Source organism: Heptranchias perlo, chromosome 3 (genome assembly GCF_035084215.1).
Source record: "Heptranchias perlo isolate sHepPer1 chromosome 3, sHepPer1.hap1, whole genome shotgun sequence".
Lineage (NCBI taxonomy): Eukaryota > Metazoa > Chordata > Chondrichthyes > Hexanchiformes > Hexanchidae > Heptranchias > Heptranchias perlo.
Genome location: NC_090327.1, coordinates 79,672,697 through 79,695,993, shown reverse-complemented (window position 1 = coordinate 79,695,993; position 23,297 = coordinate 79,672,697). Strand labels below are relative to the sequence as shown.

Here is a 23,297-nt window from a genome sequence, read left to right as displayed (position 1 = left end):
TGGAGCCAATTCCTAATCCAGTGTTTCAATTGTGTACTGATACCACAAGATTCTATCTTGTGAAGTAACCTAGTGTGAGGTACCTTATCAAAGGTTTTCTGGAAGTCCAGGGAGACAATGCCTACCGGATTACCCTCATCCACTACTCGAGTGACTTCCTGAAAAAACTTAGGCACGACCTATTTTTTCAGAAGCCACGTTGTGTATTTCTAATGGCTCCTTCCCTTTCCCAATGTTCATAAAGGGCATCTCTTACGATCCCTTCTAGCATCTTCCCAATAATGGATGTTAGGCTGATAGGCCTGTAGTTCCCCGGCTCTGATTTGTCCCCTTTTTTGAAAATAGGAACTACATGAGCTGGCTTCCAGTGTAAGGGAACTATCCCTGACTCTATTGAACTATTAAAGATACAGGCAAGGGGCTCACAGAGCTTCTGTCCCAAGTCTTTAATCACCCTTGGATGAATATTATCCAGACCTGGAGCCCTATGAATTTTGAGCTTTCCTAACCTATCCATGATGACATTATTATCTATTTTAATATTACTAATGGTATTCAATACTAAGCATCCCTCATCTAGAACATAAGCATCGTCTACAGGAGTATAGACTGATACAAAATAGGCATTTAGCAACTCTACCATAACCTGAGAATGAGTTTATATCTGGCTTACAGTATCCTTTAGTGGCCCTACACAGTCTTTTATGATCTTCTGACTATGGACATAGCTAAAAAAAAAAAGCTTTTGCTATTACTGCCACAATTACACACCATCGTCTTTTGCAGACATCTTTTGGCTAATCTTATGGCTGTTTTTGTCTTCCTTAATTGCATGCGATACATTTCCCTGTTCTCCTGTGAGTTAAATGCCTTAAGTGTGTAGAATGCCTTCTGTTTTGTTCGAATTTGCCTCTGTACATTCCTTGTCAATGGTTTTGTTTTACCATGAGCCCTTTTAACCATTGGGACATACTTAGCTTCGTTCTATTTGAGAATGGTTTTAAATAGAACCCATTTGTCCTCAGTACTTGATTGTCTAACTTGTAGGGTTGCCCAGTCAACTTTTGCCAGATCTTCAGCCATTTTTGTAAAGTTAGCCTTCTTAAAATCTGGGACCAGCATTAGATTGGCTGCAACATTGGATTGGCCAATAAGATTAAACCTATGATCAGAGCTGGCCAGGTGTTCCCCCAAATGGAGGTTTGATACAGTTCTAGGGTCACTGCTGAAAACAGATCTAGAATTTGTTCATCCCTAGTTACCTTACCAACATGCTGTGTAGATCATGGGCCTCCTGGCAGTTTTTTTCATTCCTAGCCTAGGAACACTGAAGACAATTAACAGTGCCCCTGCTGCCACCTTGGATGAAATCAGCCAATTTTGCACAGATTAGTAATTGTACCAAATATTTTCTTGGTCTTATAGCTTAGCAACACATCATATGTTACATTTACCCACTCTCCCCCTCTTTTTATTGTCATTTTTGTCTATGCATAATTTCCCAGCAGAATGGACTGGCAGTTAACTTGCTCACCAAACTTTGTAATGCTGCTTTGTAAGAACTACACAAGGGTAGCTGGGTGATTTGTCCTCTGATTCGCCTAGCCTCCTTTAGAGGTCTCATCTACTTATACTCCGCCCAAGATCAGGGGTGAGAGGCATGAGGAACTGTATGAGAGAACTCTCACAGTACAGTTTTGTGCCAAATTGGTACATCAGCCTGCTCTGCCTTTTGAGGTGCATTCACAATACAAATTTAGAGTTGGTGCAAAGTAGTTTCAGCTTTGCTAAACCTGTGCATTGTAAATCGGGTGTTAATGCCTGAGCTGACTCTGAAGCGAAGCAGGACTCACACCTCCAGGAATTTTACTTTGCTTTGCTCTGGTGTCAGGTTGGGCCAACTCCAAATTCAAGCTGTATTTACACCATAACAGGAACAGAGATACCTCGGAGTGCACCTACAAAAATCTTTGAAGGTGGTAGGACAAGTTAATAAGGCATACGGGATCTTTGACTTTATAAACAGAGGCTTAGAGTACAAAAGCAAGGAAGTTATGGTAAACATTTATGAATCACCGGTTAGGCCTCAGCTGGAGTATTGTGTCCAATTCCGGCACCATACTTTAGGAAGGATGTCAAGGCTTTGGAGACGGTGCAACTTACTAGAATGGTACCAGGGATCAGGGACTTCAGTCATGTGGAAAACTTAGAGAAGCTGGGATTTTTCTTCTTAAAGCAGAGAATGTTAAGGGGAGGTGTTCAAAATCATGAAGTGTTTTGATAAAGTTAAGAGGGACAAACTGTTTCCAGTTGCAGGAGGGTCGGTAATCAGAGGACACAGATTTAAAATAATTGGCAAAAGAACCAGAGGGGAAATGAGGAGAAATATTTTTATGCAGCGATTTGTAATGATCTGGAATGCACTGCCAGAAAGGGTGGTGGAAGCAGATTCAATAGTAACTTTCAAAAAGAATTGGATAAACATTTGAAAAGGAGAAATTTGAAGGGTTATGGAGAAAGTGCAGAGGAATGGGTCTAACTGGATGGCTCTTTCAAAGAGCCGACACGGGCACAATGGGCCAAATGGCTTAATCCTATGCTGTATCTACTATGATACTATGAACTGCATTGTCAGTGTGAAGAGAAACCACTTCACACTGAAGCTACAGTTGTAATGCAAATGCACCCTGAGTGCCAAACTCATGTGGCTCCACTAATTTTATTTAAAGGTTGAAAACAGCCATTCAGTTGGTGACGCTGATTTAGTAGTTTTTCAGGCGAGAATCAGAGGGCCGTCAGTTGAAGGTCCCCCCTTGGAGTTGCTGTTGCCTGTTTTTTTAAATCAATCCCTCTCTTTTCAGTTGCATGGCATCCGTGATTACCACCACGGCTGATAGGAAAAACATTTCACAATGTCAATTTTACTTATTTTTTGACCAAGAAAAAACATGGGGGGAAACTCAATTTGGTGGAACTAAAAAAAGATTAATTATAAACAACAAATGCCAAAAACCAGAAAGCCAGTTTATCCCTCGTGTCTTTTGTCTTAAAATCATATCACTCTCCCAAAAGCAAAAAAACTACTTGTAGCAAGATTACATTTTATTTAACAAAACCAAACAAAAAAATGTTGAGGAACAGCCGGTGTGGAGACAAGTGAGGAACGGCCGCTTAGTTCAGTTGGTTGGAGTGTGGTGTTTATAACGCTCGAGATGTGGGTTCGATCCCTTCTCTGAGTCAAGGGGAATTGTACGAAAATTATAATCAAGGGATATGGGGATCGGGCAGGAAAGTGGAGTTAAGGTCAAAGATCAGCCATAATCTTATTGAATGGAGAAGCAGGCTCACGGGGCCATATTGCCTACTCTTGCTCCTATTTCTTATGTACTTATGTTCTTAACAGGAAACAGAAAACTGCATTGTCCAGAAGGGACAAGCACCTGGAAACGTTTAACTGTACCAAATATGTTTTTCTATGTTGTCAGCTAACTAATAGCATGAGGCCATCAGTTAGGAACAACAAAAAGCCATCTAACTCGCCCTGTTGTTTAAGATCACAGTCCTGTTCAAATAATTTTCATCTTCCTTTTGTTTTTGCGCTTGACCTATGTCTCAGTACTCCTCATAGAATCAGGAACCTGTCCATTTCATTTTCAAGTACTTCAAACAAGTCTACATTCACTGCATCAGGTGACAGTCTATTCATATTTAATAAATGATAGATAGTTGATTCTTAGGTTACGTTTTGCTGATGGTTTGCTACACATGGAGTTGTTTTTAGAATTTTATTTTCAAATTGGATCTTTCCATTTGTCTGATTTTCCCTGTTGATGTAGTGAGTGATATATCGAGGGTACTTATCTGTGAAAGCTAATTCCTTGGTCTGTACGGTGCAAGGAAACCAACTTGCCATGTTCAACATAGAGACTTTTTTTTTGATAAAATCCAGCTGTCATGATTTTTCTTAGATTCTCTGTTTCCAAAACTCAGAAACTGAGAGAAAATTTGGACAACTGGATTTTACTGACAAACTCAGGGTTTGCATAAGGTAGCTTGGCATCTCATGGGACAGTTATCCATCTCTGGCAGTTCTTTCCCTGTCAATCTAATCAATTTTTTTTTTGGTCCTCTTAAATTTGGACTACATGCATTTCAAATCATTCTGAATGTTCACTCCAAGTATTGCATTGTTAATCCATTGTTCTATAAGTACAAGAGTGCTTATATGGGTAGAAAGTTACATTTACTCCTGAGTTTAGTGGAAATACAAAATATATCATTGTACTTATTCTCGATCTCTATATTTTAAATTATGTTTGAGATCACTGGACTGAGCATAACGGTGATTTGATAAGCACTTCTGATATATCATTTGCTTTTGTTAATTGTTCTGTCAGTTGGTAACACAATGTGCTGTGTATTCTAAGAGAGGTATTCATCTTATAATAGCATTGCCTTAATCCCATCAAGAACTTTATATAATCTGTTCAAGTTATCTTAAAAAAATACAAAGTGTTATTCTGACTGCTACATTTACATTTTTGTTCACATTGCTCATCTTATGACTAGATGGTTATCTTCCTTTTGAAAGAAGTTTCAACATTCTTCAGGACTAATATTCAGCCAAAGGGGACTTGGTGCCATATTTAATTATATGTCGCCTAAATTAGGTGGTTGAAGACATTTTGGAGAAGAGTTGAAAAATAGTTGTGTTTAAAAGTTTAAAATTATTATAGTTAATTCTTATAAAGGTAAAATCAAAGATAGAAAAATAGGTTGCATATGTAATTTCTTTATCGTCCTGCTGAAGGAAGCATTCAGCTCAGAGATGGAGAGAGGTCAGTTGTTTGACTGACATGCCACCAAATTCCCTTGTCCCCCTTTTCTTTCTCACCTGCACTCTACTCAAGCTATATGTTGATGAAATTAGCTTACTTACTGCCTGAAATTACTGCGGAAATTACTACCTGCTGTTTTCTTGGCGAACATTAACATGGAAATTTTCCTTTTAGCTCTCGAGGAAAATTAGAAAACCAATTACTGTTATAATCAGCCCAGAGGAAAATCGTGTATACAGCATTCTTTAAAGTGTTATTTTTTTCTTTCAATTTTCTCCTCTTCTTAAGGCGCTGACTCTTGCTGACGAACAATTCCACAGTTATCGGCAGCCCCCCCACTTCCTCCGCCACGTAGCTTGCCCAGCCAGCCATTCTTCATGTGTGATCCTATATTTTGAATGTCAACAGACTATTTGATTATACGGGGGGGCGGAGGGGGGGACATTAAGCCGAAACTTATCTTCCTTTTACTTGACATCTACTTGTGCACTTTCCAACAGGAATCACTGGATAGTGATCATGGACAACAATCCTGAATGATTATTTCTAGAACTCACGAATATTCTTATACCATAAAAATGTAATTGTGTCTTGTGCCTGATTGGATTGTGAGTTTGAAAAGTAATGAAGTTGACCGTATGTAGAATAGATATCTTTTTTTTTAAATGGTTGTGTTAGCAGCAGTTGCAGTGACTTATATAGATCAATCTAAATGGATTAGGTCCACTTATTGTGCAACTGTTGTGTCACATGATTGGATTCAACTGTATTACACATGAGTGACAGCATTTTGTCTTTTGCGTCCTCAAGTTGTTTAAATATCATTTTATGCTGAGTTCCATTTGGTGATATGTCCAGTCAGGTTCACAAGTTGATTCAGTGTTTTGCACTAGGACTTGTACAGTGCTGTAGTTTTTTTTTATTCGTTCATGGGATGTGGGCGTTGCTGGCAAGGCCAGCATTTGTTACCCATCCCTAATTGCCCTTGAGAAGGAGGTGGTGAGCCACTTCTTGAACCGCTGCAGTCGGTGTGGTGAAGGGTCCCCCACAGTGCTGTTAGGTAGGGAGTTCCAGGATTTTGACCCAGCGACGATGAAGGAACGGCGATATATTTCCAAGTCGGGATGGTGTTTGACTTGGAGGGGAACGTACAGGTGGTGTTGCTCCCATGTGCCTGCTGCCCTTGTCCTTCTAGGTGGTAGAGGTGGTGGGTTTGGGAGGTGCTGTTGAAGAAGCCTTGATGAGTTACTGCAGTGCATCCTGTCGATGGTACACATTGCAGCCACAGTGTGCCGGTGGTGGAGGGAGTGAATGTTTAGGGTGGTGGATGGGGTACCAATCAAGCGGGCTGCTTTGTCCTGGATGGTGTCGAGCTTCTTGAGTGTTGTTGGAGCTGCACTCATCCAGGCAAGTGGAGAGTATTCCATCGCACTCCTGACTTGTGCCTTGCAGATGGTGGAAAGGCTTTGGGGAGTCAGGAGGTGAGTCACTCGTCACAGAATACCCAGCCTCTGACCTGCTCTTGTAGCCACAGTATTTATATGGCTGGTCCAGTTAAGTTTCTGGTCAATGGTGACCCCCAGGATGTTGATGGTGGGGGATTCAGCAATGGTAATGATATTGAATGTCAAGGGGAGGTGGTTAGACTTTCTCTTGTTGGAGATGTTCATTGCCTGGCAATTATCTGGCGCGAATGTTACTTGCCACTTATGAGCCCAAGCCTGGATGTTGTCCAGGTCTTGCTGCATGCGGGCACGGACTGTTTCATTATCTGAGGGGTTGCGATCGTCAGCGAACATCCCCATTTCTGACCTTATGATGGAGGGAAGGTCATTTATGAAGCAGCTGAAGATGGTTGGCCTAGGACACTGCCCTGAGGAACTCCTGCAGCAATGTCCTGGGGCTGAGATGATTGACCTCCAACAACCACTGCCATCTTCCTTTGTGCTAGGTATGACTCCAGCCACTGGAGAGTTTTCCCCCTGATTCCCATTGACTTTAATTTTACCGAGGCTCCTTGGTGCCACATTCGGTCAAATGCTGCCTTGATGTCAAGGGCAGTCACTCTCACCTCACCTCTGGAATTCAGCTCTTTTGTCCATGTTTGGACCAAGGCTGTAATGAGATCTGGAGCCGAGTAGTCCTGGCAGAAACCAAGCATCGGTGAGCAGATTATTGATGAGTAAGTGCCGCTTGATAGCACTGTCAATGACACTTTCCATCACTTTGCTGATGATTGAGAGTAGACTGATGGGGTGGTAATTGGCCGGATTGGATTTGTCCTGTTTTTTGTGGACAGGACATACCTGGGCAATTTTCCACATTGTCGGGTAGATGCCAGTGTTGTAGCTGTACTGGAACAGTTTGGCTAGAGGCGCAGCTAGTTCTGGAGCACAAGTCTTCAGCACTACAGCCGGGGTGTTGTCGGGGTCCATAGCCTTTGTTGTATCCAGTGCACTCAGCCGTTTCTTGATATCACGCGGAGTGAATCGAATTGGCTGAAGACTGGCCTCTGTGATGGTGGGGATATCAGGAGGAGACCGAGATGGATCATCTCCTCGGCACTTCTGCAGTAGCTAACTAATTTTAGTTGTTATAGTTTTAATTTGGTTTGGGATCATGGCCCTGAGTATTGGGGTCCTGATACTCTGTGCCATGGGGTTGGAGAATATAGGTTTGATTCCCTTCTCCACTCAGTTCCTGATCTATACTGTGCTAAGCGTGGAGATGCCAAATGGAATCTGTAGTGTTTTCTTGGAGGGAAAAGGGAAAATTGGAGGAGGCAGACGAGCCTGGACAGTGCCTCTCCCAGCAGATAACCTGAGAGGCCATAGAAGAAATTCTGGAAGCAGGACACCTGGCAAAAAAAAAGGCATGAGTCCAGGTGGACTGCAGAATTTTAGAATTGTTATAAATGAGAAATAGTGAATAAATTGACAGGCCTACCTTCTATTTATGTGTAAAGTTGCAGAGGCTGCAGATCGTTGTGTACCTCTGGCTTTAGCTTAGTTGTGTTGCTGGCATTCAATTCTAGTGTGAAGAGTTGGTCGTGTCAGGAATAAAATGAGTATTATAGATGGTGAAATTTTAAAAATGGACTTGCAGTTATGCATTGCCTTATCACATCATATCTCAAAATTACTTTCAACTGTTTAAGTATTGGCAAACATGGCAATCTTGAGACGATTGACCAGTTTATATGAGGTTGTTTTGGATGTATTGATTGAGGGAGGAATGTTGGCCAGGACAACAGGAGAACTCCCTGCTCCTCTTTAAATAGTGCCATGGGATGGTTAACATTGCATTGAACCATTGGAACAGACATTCAGATTTAGTTTAATGTCTTATCCAAATAATAGCACTACTAACAATACAGCGCTCCCTCAGTACTGCACTGGAGTGCTAGCCTAGATTAGGAACTCAAATCCAACAATTTCTGACACATAGGCAGAAGATGGTTCTACTAATGGAGCCATGTGCGTTAGATAGATAGAGAAGGTGCAATTTTATTATCATTTCTATGGAATTCTCAGGTATTTTTCCATGTATTAATAACTTGGATGTTTGTGTTTTTTTACTTTAATTGATTTTTTTTATAACTGAAATTTAATTGGATGTCAGTGGTGGCAGTAGTATGAAACTTTGCATTGCAGCTCATGAAGGTCCTTTAAGAAAATAGTATTACATTGGTGCCATCAAAGTGCACTAGAGGCCGCAGCCATTATATAACGAAGATAAAATTCCTTCTCTTGTACTTCAAAGAGTGAAGAAATTTCAAATGAAGGAGACGAAGATGCAGATGTCAACAAGTCTGAAATCAGCTTGGTGTTTGAGATTGCTTTGAAGCGCAACCTGCCTGTCAATTTTGAGGTAGGTGTTTGCTTTTGGGAATAAGGAAAAAAATAATTTATTCTATATCCTTCAAACACTGTAAGAGCATAGTCTAGCTTGATAGATTCTGGGGAAACTGTGTGCTGAGTGCATACATGAAAATGCCATCATGATGTTGCAAATCGATATATCGTGCAAAACTCTAGGACACGTGCCATTGTGCCACTTCCATTTTACGAACAACATACGAATATACGAATTAAGAGCAGCAGTAGGCCATTCAGCCCCTCGAGCCTGCTCTGCCATTTGATAAGATCATGATTGATCTGATTGTGACCTCAACCCTACCTTCCCATCTACCTACTATAACATTTGACTCCCTTGTTAATCAGGAATCTATCTAACTTAGCCTTAAAAATATTCAATGACCTGCCTCCACCACTCTCTGGGGAAGGGAGTTCCACAGACTCACGACCCTCTGAGAGAAAAAAATTTCTCCTCATCTCCGTCTTAAATGGGAGACCCCTTATTTTTAAACTGTGGCTCCTAATTCTAGTCTCTCCCACAAGGCAAAATATCCTCTCAGCATCTACCCCTTCTAGTCCCCTCAGGATCTTATATGTTTCAATAAGATCACCTCTCATTCTTCTAAACTCCAATGTATACTGGTCCAACTTGTCCAACCTTTCCTCATAAGATAACCCCCTCATCCCAGGAATCAGTCGAGTGAACCCTCTCTGAACCGCCTCCAAAGTAATTATGTCCTTTATTAAATAAGGAGACCAAAACTGCACACAGTGTTCTAGATGTGGTCTCACCAATACCCTGTACAATTGTAGCAAAACATCTCTACTTTTATATTCCATTCCCCTTGCAGTAAATGACAACATTCCATTTGCCTTCTTAATCACTTGCTGTACCTGCATACTAACTTTTTGTGATTCATGTACGAGGACACCCAGATCCCTCAGAGTTCTGCAATCTCTCCCATTTAAATAATATACTACTTTTCTATTCCTCCTGCCAATGTAAACAAGTTCACATTTTCCCACATTATACTCCATCTGCCAAATTTCTGCCCACTCACTTAACCTATCTATATCCCTTTGCAGATTCCTTATGTCCTCTTCACAACTTACTTTCCTATCTACCATTGTGTCATCAGCAAATTTAGCAATCATACATTTTCTGTAGATAAAAGTTATTTGCATTATATATTGCATCTTTCATTGGCAAAGTGTAGGACAAAATCTCCAGTCTGTCATCAGAAGTAGGTTTTGCTAATTCGACATTTGAATATCAGTTAAACTGTTAATTTATGTGGCCAGTCGAATTTGTGTTTCTTTTTCAAGTTTCTCAGGAGACCAAGGTGTCAACGCTAATCACCATTCAGTGAAAATACTTTTGAAAATATCATATTAGACTATGCCCTTTAGGTCATATAGTAATACTAGTAACCAATCATATGCTTTCTACGGGCCACATAAAGCACAAATGGAGCAGAAAAGAAAGAGCATTAACATACAAGGAGCTACGGCATTTATTGGAATTTTACTCTCTGCATAGAGTGTATGTCCAGTTGGACTGTGTCTTCAACACTGACCCATGCAACAAAATGCCTGCATCAAAAACAAATTAAATGTCTCCATAGTTGGATCAGCATGACTGCACCAACCTCTGTGAAAGACTGTGGAAAATATTGTGCGAAATGCAACATTCATTGAGTAAAACATGGTCACCAAAAAGTGAAACTGTAATTTGCTAAATTTGACCCTGCTCCATGGAGCTACCTTCCCAAATCCCCCCCCACTTTCTTCTTTGCTTTTAAAAGCCCCCTAAAAACTCTTCTCTTCAATCAGGCTTTTGGCTCACAGCCTAACTTAACTGCTTTCCATTTTCTGTCCTGCTTTCCTCCCATTAATTTACACTATGCTGTAATGCTCTTTAAGATGTCTTTCTGTATATGAGGAGCATTATAGAAATGTAAATTTTTCACACACACAACAACAGTAACAACTTGTATTTATATAGCCCCTTTAACATAGAAAAACATCTCAAGGCTCTTGAACACGACAGTAAGGAATGACTGCACAGTTTCCTTTATTATTTAGAACAAGAATAGACAAGTACAGCTAATGTAAGAAAGCCCTGCATGGTCAGGTGTAACTATACACACATGGTCAATGATCAGTGTGATGTTAAGAACTCAGCAACTTCAATAGCTAGAGTTCACTAGCACCAAAAGAATGTCAGCACCAAATCAGGACTGGTACTGAGTTCTCTATAAGTCAAGGGACGATTGTAATGCTTCAAAGGAGGTAACCATTCATCCAGTAACACTGGACACTTTTTACAGCCTTGTACCATCAGGGATAATATTGCTGAAGCAAGCCTGGTGCCATTTGGCAGTTATCCTTCAGAGTATACACACATAGGACAAAAAGCATAAAAACCCCCATAATGGACATGGAGAGTACTTCCAACCATAACCTAATGAAACATCTCTAAGCAAGTAAAGCTGTGTACTTCCAGCCCTGTATTATAGGGAGGTGGGGGAGTCATCGTAAGCCATCTGTACCTGCAGGGATACAAACTCAGTCTGCACTATTTTCATTGGGCTTCCTCCCTCTGAGCAATTCAAAGACTCTCTTTGGGAAGGAAAATTCGAGGAAACAGGCAAATCTGGCATTGTTCCCTGGAGAACCACAGAGCACAGGCTTGACTAATTCAACTCCCTAAATAAAGACCATCAGTGGAATCAACTAGATCCATGTTCTTATCCATAGCGGGTAAAACTGGACTACAACAGCCAATGGGGTCCCATAAGCTTTTACCTACTGAAAGGCAGTTTAGAATTGGATTCCCCATGGGAAAGGATAAAGACAGTGGTGAATTACCTGTGGGTGCATTACTGCACAAAAGCTCCAAATACAGAGGAATTTAACGCAAGAGTCACTCAAAGCTTCAATGGTACCAGGTCTGAATGTGGCAAAAAATTTCCTTCAACTCAATATTGACAAGATTGAGTCTATCGTGTTTGGCTCCTACCATTACCTATGTGTGTCTTTCTCCAATTCCATCAATCATTATTAGGGATGGGCAATAAATGCTGGCTTTGCCACCATCGCCCACATCCCATGAACTAATAAAAAAAAATCTGTCAGCCTTTTCTAAGTTAAATGTGGATGAATCTGGTGGTGCTTAAAACCCTCACTCTGTTCAATCCTGATGTAGAGATGCCGGTGATGGACTGGGGTGGACAAATGTAAGGAGTCGCACAACACCAGGTTATAGTCCAACAGCTTTATTTGAAATCACAAGCTTTCGGAGCTTTGCTCCTTCGTCAGGTGAAGTGAAGAGTTGCATAAAGGCACAGCATATATAGTCAAAGAACAATGCCTGGTGATTACAGATAATCTTTCTAACTGCCCTTTATCACACCTCGGCAGAGAGATAATCACAGCAATCAAAGGAGTGAATGGTGTTCAAACAGGTTGGTCAGGGAAACATTACATCCAAGAATACTGAGGTGGGGTCACCAGGGGTCAAATGTAGCAGATGCTGGCGTTTGTATTAAAAACAGATAACTTTTTTTTGCTGGAAATCGCAGCAGGTCCGGCCGCATCTGTGTATGGAGAACAAGCCAACTACGACTTGAGTCTGGATGACTCTACGTCAGGTGGGGTTACATGTAGCGTGACATGAACCCAAGATCCCGGTTGAGGCCATCCTCATGGGTGCGGAACTTGGCTATCAATTTCTGCTCGACGATTTTGCGTTGTCGTGTGTCTTGAAGGTCGCCTTGGAGAACGCTTACCCGAAGATCGGTGGCTGAATGTCCTTGACTGCTGAAGTGTTCCCCGACTGGGAGGGAACCCTCCTGTCTGGCGATTGTTGTGCGGTGTCCGTTCATCCGTTGTCGCAGTGTCCGCATGGTTTCGCCGATGTACCATGCTCCGCGGCATCCTTTCCTGCAATGTATGAGGTAGACAACGTTGGCCGAGTCACAGGAGTATGAACCATGTACCTGGTGGGTGGTGTGCTCTCGTGTGATGGTGGTATCTGTGTCGATGATCTGGCATGTCTTGCAGAGGTTGCCGTGGCAGGGTTGTGTGGTGTCGTGGACGCTGTTCTCCTGAAAGCTAGGTAATTTACTGCGAACGATGGTCTGTTTGAGGTTAGGTGGCTGTTTGAAGGCGAGTAGTGGAGGCGTGGGGATGGCCTTAGCGAGGTGTTCGTCGTCATCGATGACATGTTAAAGGCTGCGGAGAACATGGCGTAGTTTCTCCGCTCCGGGGAAGTACTGGACGACGAAGGGTACTCTGTTGGTTGTGTCCCGTGTTTGTCTTCTGAGGAGGTCTATGCGATTTTTCGCTGTGGCCCGTCGGAACTGTCGATCGACGAGTCGAGCGTCATATCCCGTTCTTACGAGGGCGTCTTTCAGCGTCTGTAGGTGTCCATTGCGTTCCTCCTCGTCTGAGCAGATCCTGTGTATTCGCAGGGCCTGTCCATAGGGGATGGCCTCTTTGACGTGGTTAGGGTGGAAGTTGGAGAAGTGGAGCATCGTGAGGTTGTCCGTGGGCTTGCGGTAGAGTGAGGTGCTGAGGTGCCCGTCTTTGATGGAGATTCGTGTGTCCAAGAAAGAAACCGGTTCTGAGGAGTAGTCCATGGTGAGTTTGATGGTGGGATGGAACTTGTTGATGTTATCGTGTAGTCTCTTCAGTGATTCTTCGCCGTGGGTCCATAGGAAGAAAATGTCGTCGATGTATCTGGTGTATAGCGTTGGTTGGAGGTCCTGTGCAGTGAAGAAGTTGTGCTCGAACTTGTGCATGAAAATGTTGGCGTATTGGGGTGCGAATTTGGTCCCCATGGCTGTTCGTGTGTTTGGGTAAAGAACTGGTTGTCGAAGGTGAAGACATTGTGATCCAGGATGAAGCGGATGAGTTGTAGGATGGCGTCTGGAGATTGGCTGTTGTTGGTATTGAGTACTGAGGCTGTCGTAGTGATGCCGTCACCAGTATCCCCCACGATGACTAGCACTAGCACTAGCACATAATTCAAGGTTCTTTCTCATCTTCCAAATCCCTCCATAGCTTCACTGAACCCTATCTGGGAAATCTTTTCCATTCCTATGTGTCAGGCTGTGCCTTTCATTCTTCTAACTCTAGATATATATGAACCAGAAAAAACCCACTGGTCCATCTAGCCATCCCACACAACTGCAATGCCTCGTGCATCACAATATATACACTCCCCACCCCACCCGAAAGCCATGTAATCTCTTGCGGGAGGCAAAAAATCAGATTAAAAACCCAGATCAATTAGGGGGAGGGGAGAAATCTGGAAAATTCCTCTCTGACCCCCCCCCCCCACCTTAGGTGATCGAAATTAGTCCAGGAGACCACTCTGGCCCTGATTAATGATATGCAGTACCTACCTTTTAATGTGAGATGATCTCTGCCCCAGCCAAAAACAGGTCCAGCTCTCGCTTGAAGGAATTCAGAGAATCAGCGTTCATCGCACGAGCCGGCAGCCTGTTCCGCAGGTCCACTATTCTCTGGGAAAAGAACCACCCCCTAACATCTAACTTAGCAAAACTTGAGATTGTGACCCCTGGTCCTTCCTAACCTATTTAGTTGAAACAAACTATCTACACAAACACAATCTATTCTCTTCATCATCTTATAAACCTCGATAAAAATCGTCTCTAAGTCTACGCTTCTCTAAAGTGTAGAGTCCCAGCTCTTTGAACCTATCTTTGTAACTAAGATGCTTCAAACAGAGAATTAATCTTGCAGCCCTCCTGAACCCTATCCAAAGCCTCAACATTACCCACCATGTGAGGAGACCAAAACTGGACTCAGTATTCTAACTGAGGCCAATGCAAGGCCTTGTACAAGGACAAAATAGTATGCTTTGTCTTATAGTGAATTGTCCTATAAATATACCCTAGCACCCTATTCGCACTAGCTATTGCTTCACGGCATTGGTCATGAACCTTTAGAGATCTATGCACTAGAACGTCCAGTTCTCTTTTTTTTCTCTACCAATTTTAGTACTTTTCCCTGAAGGGTGTGCCTATGTTCAGCATTCGCCCTGCCCACATTCATAACATTGCACTTTTCTAAGTTAAACATCATTTGCCAGTCACAAGCCTGATCCCCTAGCACATCTAGATTTGACTGTAGTAATCGAACGTCATCTACATTCTTGACTTTCACACATATCTTAGTATCATCTACAAACTTGCAGATCATTCCCCCAACATCTACATCTAGATCATTAATAAAAACAGTAAACTGCAGCAGTCCTAATGCCGATCCCTGTTGGACACCACTAATGACTGCTCCAAGCAGATTCAAATCCATCTACAGCCACTTTCTGCCTTCAGCCAGTTCTCAATCCAGCGCAGTAGATTACCACTAATACCTATGACTTCGATCTTGTAGAGAAGCCTCTTTATGTGGTACCTTATCAAAAGCATTTTGGAAGCCTAGGTGGATAATGTCTACTGGGTTTACTTCATCCACTATCTTGGTGACTTCTTCAAAAAATACAATCAAATTAGTCAGACAGGATCTCCATTTTTTTGAAGCCATGTTGGGTGTCTCTGTCTAAGTAGTCATATATTGCATCTCTGATGATTCCCTCAAGCATTTCCCTATTACTGACGTCAAGCTATTGGGCCTATAGTTAGCCGGATCCATCTGATCTACTTTTTTGAAGATAGGAACTATATTAGCCTCCTTCCATTCTAAGGGAACAGTCCCAGACTCCAGCGAGCTATTAAAAGCTACAGGTAAGAGGCTCGCATACTTGTCCCATCTCCCTGAAGAACCTTGGGTGGATATCGTCCAAACCGGCTGCCTTATCCACTTTAAGGTTCCTAATTTTATCTAAAACAATATGTTCATCTATTTTAATATTAACAGTTTTATTGTAAATAACATCATTGAATTCTGTCAATCGAGCATCATCTTCAAGAGTAAAGACCGATGCAAAGTACTCATTTAGTATTTCCGTCATACCCCATGAGTCATTTGTGACCTGTTCTTGCGAATCCTTCAGTGGCCCAATACAGTCTTTGACAGTTCTCTGACTCTTCACAGCTGGAAAAGCTTTTCCCATTACTACCACATTTGTCTACAATCTTCTTTTCCATTAACCTTTTAGCTGATCTAATGGAGGATCATAGTTTTCTTTGGCTGTTCCCACTATCTATCTTTGTTTTGTTGAGTATTATATGACTTTAGTTCGTAGAAACATTTTTGTTTACGTCTCATTTGTCTTTGTACATGACCAGTCAGCCACCTTGGCTTTTTCTTACCACACTCACTTCTTTTGACTTTATGCACATATCTGTCTTCCACGTGTTTTATTTTGTTCTTAGAAACATTCCGTTTACATTCTACATTAGTTTCATCACCACCCAGTAGGATTAACCAATTAACCTGTTCCAAATCCTCTGCCATTTTAGTAACATTTGCCCTTTGAAATCTGGAATTAATCGTAGATTTTCAGTATCTTTGGTCCAACCAAATGAAACCTTGTAATATTACTGTTTATTCCAGCAACTTCCATTTGCAGGCACTATGTCCCTGCCCTCTTGAATTCTCTTCAACAATCACTTTGCTGCCTCTCCCTTCAAAAGCCTTCTAAAACCCTATCCCTTTAACTGTGCTTTTAGCCTCTCCCTTAATTTCTTCAGTTCCTGCTCAATATCCACTTCTCCCCCTTGTAAAGTGTTCTGAGACATTTATAAGTTGTTAAATAAATCACAAGCAGTCATGATGTCTTGAATTTCTGTAAGTATTACATTTTTTGATGCAGTGTGATGTGAACTCTGTTACCCTTCAGTGCTCAATCAAGGTTAATTATATGTATTTTGCTGATCAGGTGACCTAGCAAAGTGCTAGTTTCAACAGGTTATTCATGCTAACTGAAAGATTTAAGTAGGAAAAAATGCAAAGAGGCTTTGTGATGAAGGATAGCTTTTGTTATTCTTTCCCTACGAAGTAATCCTCTGTAGTGTAAAGAATATAGAAATGAATGCGTACAGCATTTGTTCTTATCCATGTCACACTAATTCTTTTAGCTGTTTCTTTGATTGTTCTGTAATACCAGTTGCTTAATGTTTTCTGGATAATTCAGCTTTACACCATAAGAGTTAAGCACCACTTCAGTGCCGTGGATAGCATTAATGCATCCGGGATTATTGGTATGTTAAATTAAACAAGTGTTATCCAAATGTATCCTATATTTGTTCAAACAGCATTTCCATATGTGAGACTCCCATACCCAGTTGGAGTATTGTGTTAAATTCTGGTCACCACACTTTAGGAAGGATGACAGGGCCTGAGAGAGGGTGCAGAGGAGATCTACTAAAATGTTACCAGGGATGTAGGAGACAAGAAGCTGGGGTCATTCTCCTTAGAGCAGAGAAGGTTAAGGGGAAATTTAATAGAGATGTTCAAAATCATGAACGGTTTTGATCGAGTAAAAATGGAGAAACTGTTTCCAGTGGCAGAAGTGTTGGTAACCATAGGGCACAGGTTTAAGGTAAAAGAACCAGAGGCAAGATGAGGAGAAATTTTTTTACGCGGTGAGTTGTTATGATCTAGACTGCACTGCCTGAAAAGGTGGTGAAAGCAGATTCAATAATAACTTTCAAAAGGGAATTGGGTAAATACTTGAAGTGGAAATATTTGCAGGACTATGGGGGGAGTGGAACTAATTGGATAGCAGTTTTAAAGAACTATCTTAAGGCACAGTGGGCTCAATGGCCTCCTTCTGTGCTGTTTCATTCTATGATTCTACTTTTTACAGTACTGAATGTTAAAATTATAGATATTGACCATCTGTGTTTTATTCAGTTAAATGACTCGGAATAAGAATAAATGTCAGAACATTATAATGCTGCTCAAGGTGTTCAGATTGATTGTAGCATACCATACTTTATAACTGTGTAATTAATGTTTGTTGGAGGAAATTTTCTGCCTGTTGAGAGCATAATCTTGAGAGAACTTAGTCTTGAGGCTCCATAAGTTGCACTATGTCTATGAGATATTATTTGTGCAGATCTACAGTATAATGGATGAGAGCCGAGTGATTGTTCTCAACAGAGAAAGAACATCCTCAAACCACCGTTTCAAAGTTTTTATAAACTGCTAACTCTTAACAAATCATTTTGATCTCTACAGAAACGAATTTCTTATCTTTCCTACTGTCTTTTCTCACTTTCACAGCCTCTGTCTTCCCTCAGTTCTCGGTCTGTCTCAGACCTCTACTTAATTGTTGCATTCCCTTACTCGCAGACTCCACAGCCTCCCTCATTCTCCCTCTTGGTTTTCCAGAATTCTCACTTTTCTCTCTTAATTTTCTAAGTCCTTCAATCTTTCAGTTGCTTTTGTCTTTCCAAACTTTTCCCAGCATCTCAGTGACAATTTCCCAGTATTATTCTTATGCTACTTCCCAAGTTTATACAAAGAACAATTTGTTTTCTATTTAATGCAGATTCAATGCAGGACTTAATAATTTGGGACTTACATAATGTTACCAGAAACCTATTGTATTTGATTGGGCAGAGGTGACATTATATAATCTATAAAACTGCATTTGAACTGATTATTAACAAGATGGGAGAGCCACTTTAGTTGAATTGTATTGCTTCTTTAATGTTCATTTTGGCTTTTCTAGATGCACCACTATTTCCTATATGGCTTTCAAGCCTTTCACAATATTTGGCATTATCACAGGCATTTGATCATAGCAACATTCTTTTTTGACATAAATTTTGAAAAGAAATCTGTAATGTAATGCTTATCAGATTACTGCTGGAACAGAAACTCACAAGTTTACTTTTCACAAGTTTACTTTCTTTCCTAGATGTAAGGTTATGGATGTATGAATGTAAATAGAATAGCAGTAGGTACTCCCAGATTATTGTGTTACTTTACTATAATTCTTTCTTAGAGCTATGATAGTCTCAAATTCCATATCCTTATGTTGCTTTTTCTAAATGTCAATGACTCTAGTGTACAAATGAATCATGAGAACAGATTTGGCCCTAAATATATGAAGGTATCATCTTGCGACCAATTTGTTGTGAATACTATTTCAGCATCAAAGTGTCCAAATGTTGTAATGCAATAACATGGACAGGCACTAGGTTACTAAAAATCATTGTTGGAATAGGTTTGTGTACAATAACATTAACCTGTGCTTACCACATATATAGCGCAAAAATTCCATTGGTGGAAATGGAACGCTTACAGTATTTGCTGCAAATCCACACTTTACAGAAGTAATTTAACCTACTTATAACTAACCAGTGCCTAATGATTAAAGCACCAATTAAAGCAATTATTTGGGACACATAATAAAATTAAGCTAAATTGATATTTTCTATTTTAAAATCCTTGCTCTCCACACGTCCTAGAAATCATAATTTAAATACTACAAGTAGACAATGCTGTAATCACATTTGTGAGTTCAGCAGTGCCTTTTGTGAGTGAAGTAGTCACTAATGTTTTATAGCAGCTGAGATAGAAAAGGAGGAACTGGAGGATGGGAGATTAGATTATTCTTTCCAGTGGACGAAGTCTTCTTTTGGACCAGACAGTGGATTCAGTCTGGGATTTGTGCCAGAAAAGGTAGTGAGCAGGAGCCCCCTGTCCTGGCTCCTCAATTTGCCAGAATTAGAAATTACACACTGCTTTTTCTGATACAGTCAGAAATTCCAGTGAGCATATTTTTCAAAAGGGGGACAGTGGTGGGTAGGCTTTTCAAGGAATCCACCAATATTCTATTTCTCAGGACAGTCAAAGGAGGTGCAAACGGAGGAATTTTTGAACAACAAGACGCAAAGGGAAATCCTGTCTGCAGCCATGCTGTCAAATCAAGAAGACTTGAGGTTTAACTACCATAAATTTGTAATTGCCATACATGGAGTGAGGGGATCAGAATGAGCTGGTTGCCCAGCACAATTTTGTAGCCGAGTGTCCCTAGCACTCATGGACGGAGAGGAGGGGAGAAAATTGCTGAGAAAAAATAACATTAATGATTTTTTTTCAATTATATGTGTCTTGTATTTTGATTTTGATTTTTTTCCCTTGGTGACAGGTAACTAGAGAAAGTGGTCCTCCTCACATGAAGAGCTTTGTTACATGTGTTGCAGTTGGAGAGTTTACAGCAGAAGGAGAAGGAAACAGCAAGAAACTTTCTAAAAAACGAGCGGCAATAACTGTCCTCCAAGAGCTGAAGAAACTTCCTCCCCTCCCAGTGATAGAGAAACCTAAAACTCATTATAAAAAGCGTCCCAAATCTATACTGAAGGTAAGTGTATCATTGATGGTGCTGCAGAAAATTGTGTTTTTGTTGAAATAGATGGCACTTTTTTTTTTAAATTTAAGGGTAAACTTACCTTTGTTTCTTTCAACATTTTCTTCTGTTGTGGTTCAGGATCTGAGATGAATATGTGAATATGGAGGAACGTATTTGATGGTCTGTGTGCTCTTCCTGTTAATTTTTTCTATTATAAATTCATGTGACCACATTTATAATAGAAACTATCTGTGCAAAAGTATGATGCTATAATTACGCTCTCTCAGTGGTGGCATTGCAGTATCTCAGTTTTGCATCTCCCAGATCTTTAATCTTTACAGCAGAGAAACGCCTATGCTCCAACCAACTCTACATCTCTGCTTCCCAAATTGCAGTAAATTTTCCTATTTAACTATAAATTATATAGAATTACATACATGGGAATTGCAACACAGAAACAGGCCATTTGGCTCAGTCCATGTTGGTGTTTATCCTTCACATGAGCAGTAGTCCTAAGACCATGTGCCTGGCCTGTTCACTTCAACCACCTATTTAAGCTATTCTTAAAAGTTGACATGGTCTCTGCTTCAATCGCTAACTCTGGTAGTGCATTTCACAGCCTCACAACCTTATGTGTAAAAAGGTTTCTCCTGCTCTGTGTCCTAAATTTCTTATATTTAATCTTTTATCTATGTCCCTTCTTGTTAGACCCCTCAATCACTGGAAACAGTCTGTTTCTCTCTACTCTGTCCCATTCCTTCATGATCCCTTCATAATCTTAAACATCTATATCAATTCATCTGGTAATCTCATCTGTTGTAATGAAATCAGCCCCATAATAATATAAAATCAAAGTATAGAAAAATAAAGCAAAATATATGACTTTAAAAGGAGGACTGAATTATATCTGTCCAACTTGGTTCAATTATCCCCCATACTCTAACCCCACTTCATTGGAAGACTACATTGGTCTTAACTCTTTGTGTGCAATGCCACAGGAAATCAACTAGCAATTATCAAGTGTAAGCTTGGCACAGTAGTAATATTCTTACCTCTGAGTCAGAAGGTGAGAGTTCAAGTCCCACTCCAGGCACTTGAGCATATTATGTAATCTAAGGGAATGCTGCACTGAGAGATTTAAAGAGCCTGTTCAGGTGGACATAAAGATCCCATGGCACGATTTGAAGAAGAGCAAGGGGCGTTTGTAACAACAACAACTTGTATTTATATTGCGCCTTTAAAATAGAAAAATGACTCATGATGCTTCACAGAAGCACAATCAGCCAAAAATTGACACTGAGTCAAAGAAGGAGCTATTAGTAGTGGTAACTAAAAGCTTGGTCAAAGAGGCAGGTTTTAAGGAGGGCCTTGAAGGAGGTGGAGTGGCGAAGAGATTTAGGGAGTGAATTCCAGAGCTTAGGGCCTTCACGGCTCAATGGAGTGGTGGGTATGCAAGAGGCCAGAGTTGGAACGTAGAGTTCTCAGAGAGATATAGAGCTGGAGGAAGTTACAAAATTAGGGAGGGATGAGGCAATGAAGGGATGTGAACATGAGGATGAGAATCTCAAATTGGAGGCATTAGGGGACAGGGAACAACTGTAGGTCAGTGAGCAAAGGGTGATGGGTCAGTGGGACTTGGCGAGAGTTAGGATACGGGTAACAGAGTTTTGAATGAGCTAAAGTTTATGGAAGGTGGAGGTTGATGGAGAGGATATGGAGTTGGCCGCTCAGCTCAGGTTCAAAAAGGATGCCGAGGTTGTGAACAGCCCGGTTCGACCTGAGACAGTGGCAGGGGAAGGGTATGTAATTAGTGCTGAAGGTAGGAGTTTGTGGCAGAGGCCGAAGACGATGGCTTCTGATGTTTAACTGGAGGAAATTGCGGCTTGTTCAGGACTTGATTTCAGACAAGCTTCATAGAATTCTATGATTCTGTGAAACAGGCTGACAACACAGAGGTTGTAGAGGAGTCAAGAGAGGTGGTGGAGAGGTAGAGCTGCGTGTCACCTGTGTTTAGGTGGAATCTGATGCCATATCTTCGGATGATGTCATCAAGGGGCAGCATGTAGAGGAGGAAAAGGAGGAGGCCAAGGATAGATCCTTTGGGGACTCCCGAGGTAATGGAGCAGGGGCAGGAAGGGAAGCCATTGTTGGAGATACTCTGGCTATATTTGAATAGGTAAAAGTGGAATCAATGAGGGCTAGGAAAAGAAGTTGGATGGTGGGCAGTTTAATGAGAATTGGGTCGAGAGAGCAGGGGGTGGGTCTCATGGACAAAATAAGCTTGGAGAGGGCATGAGGAGAGTTAGGAGACCAGCTACTTGTCCACGGCAAGGGCAAGGGGGAAGCCTTGGGGGAATCATTGAAAATGCTTTCTGAAGAAAATTCAACTGCCAATTTTTTTCTCTATAACTGAAATTTCTAATGTTCAAAATATGGTATTAAACAAAGTATAAAATCAAGTAATTCTATATTTCAGAATAACATGATTATATTTATCTATTGAATTGTCATTTACGTCTTTTAATGCCTTCATTACAGTTTTTACTTGCAAGCCACTCCAAAAAAAACTTTGGCTTGAACTTAAAAGTTTTCTGCCCAGAGCTGTGACTTTGTTAGCTGAAGACAGGGATCACTGGATACCAATCAAGAATGGGAATCCATGCTAATTTTTGTCCTCCCTAACCCACGGTTGTGGGGTCAATATTATCACCCATTCTGCAACCCTGTCTGAGATTAGCTAACCCATTACAAACGTATGTTCACTTAATTGTGTATTTTCTATTTATGAAGTGTTTCTGTTACAGACCGGTCCGGAATATGGCCAGGGTATGAACCCCATAAGTCGATTGGCCCAGATACAGCAGGCTAAGAAGGAGAAAGAACCAGAATATCTTCTGTTGTCTGAAAAAGGTCTGCCTCGTCGCAGGGAGTTTGTAATGCAGGTATGTAGAAATAGCAGTCCAGAGGCTTCTTGGTTTACAGAATTAATAAACATGATGATTTACCATTAGGATTGTCAACAATAAACTCTACAACCACTGTGGTGGTTTTAGTCACAGTTTAGTGAAAAAACAGACCGTATGCACCATATTAAAAATTCCTCATAGCTTTTATATACAAACATATGAAAAGGAGTGATAAGAAAATATCAACTGATCCAGCTTGTTCCATTCAGACATGGTGCAGCCTACAGGCACCATCAACCAACACCGGGTCATGCAATCCCCTGGGAAAAGCAAAGAACCAGAGGAAAAACCTTAGACCTGTTACAAACCCAAATTCACCGCTCATTCTGGAACTCTATTC

At 41.0% G+C, this 23,297-nt stretch overlaps 1 protein-coding gene across 7 annotated transcripts in view; it reads left to right on the top strand.

The window, feature by feature from the left end:
- stau2 (staufen double-stranded RNA binding protein 2) overlaps nt 1-23,297 on the top strand; it is a 339,148-nt gene that overhangs the window by 162,956 nt on the left and 152,895 nt on the right. For 6 of the 7 annotated variants that reach the window (XM_067980462.1, XM_067980461.1, XM_067980465.1 and 3 more), the window contains 3 exons: nt 8,601-8,708; nt 19,791-20,003; nt 22,796-22,933. In XM_067980462.1, coding sequence (XP_067836563.1) covers nt 8,601-8,708; nt 19,791-20,003; nt 22,796-22,933 — 459 coding nt within the window. The remainder of the gene's footprint in view (nt 1-8,600; nt 8,709-19,790; nt 20,004-22,795; nt 22,934-23,297) is intronic. The other variant, XM_067980463.1, reaches the window with a different exon arrangement.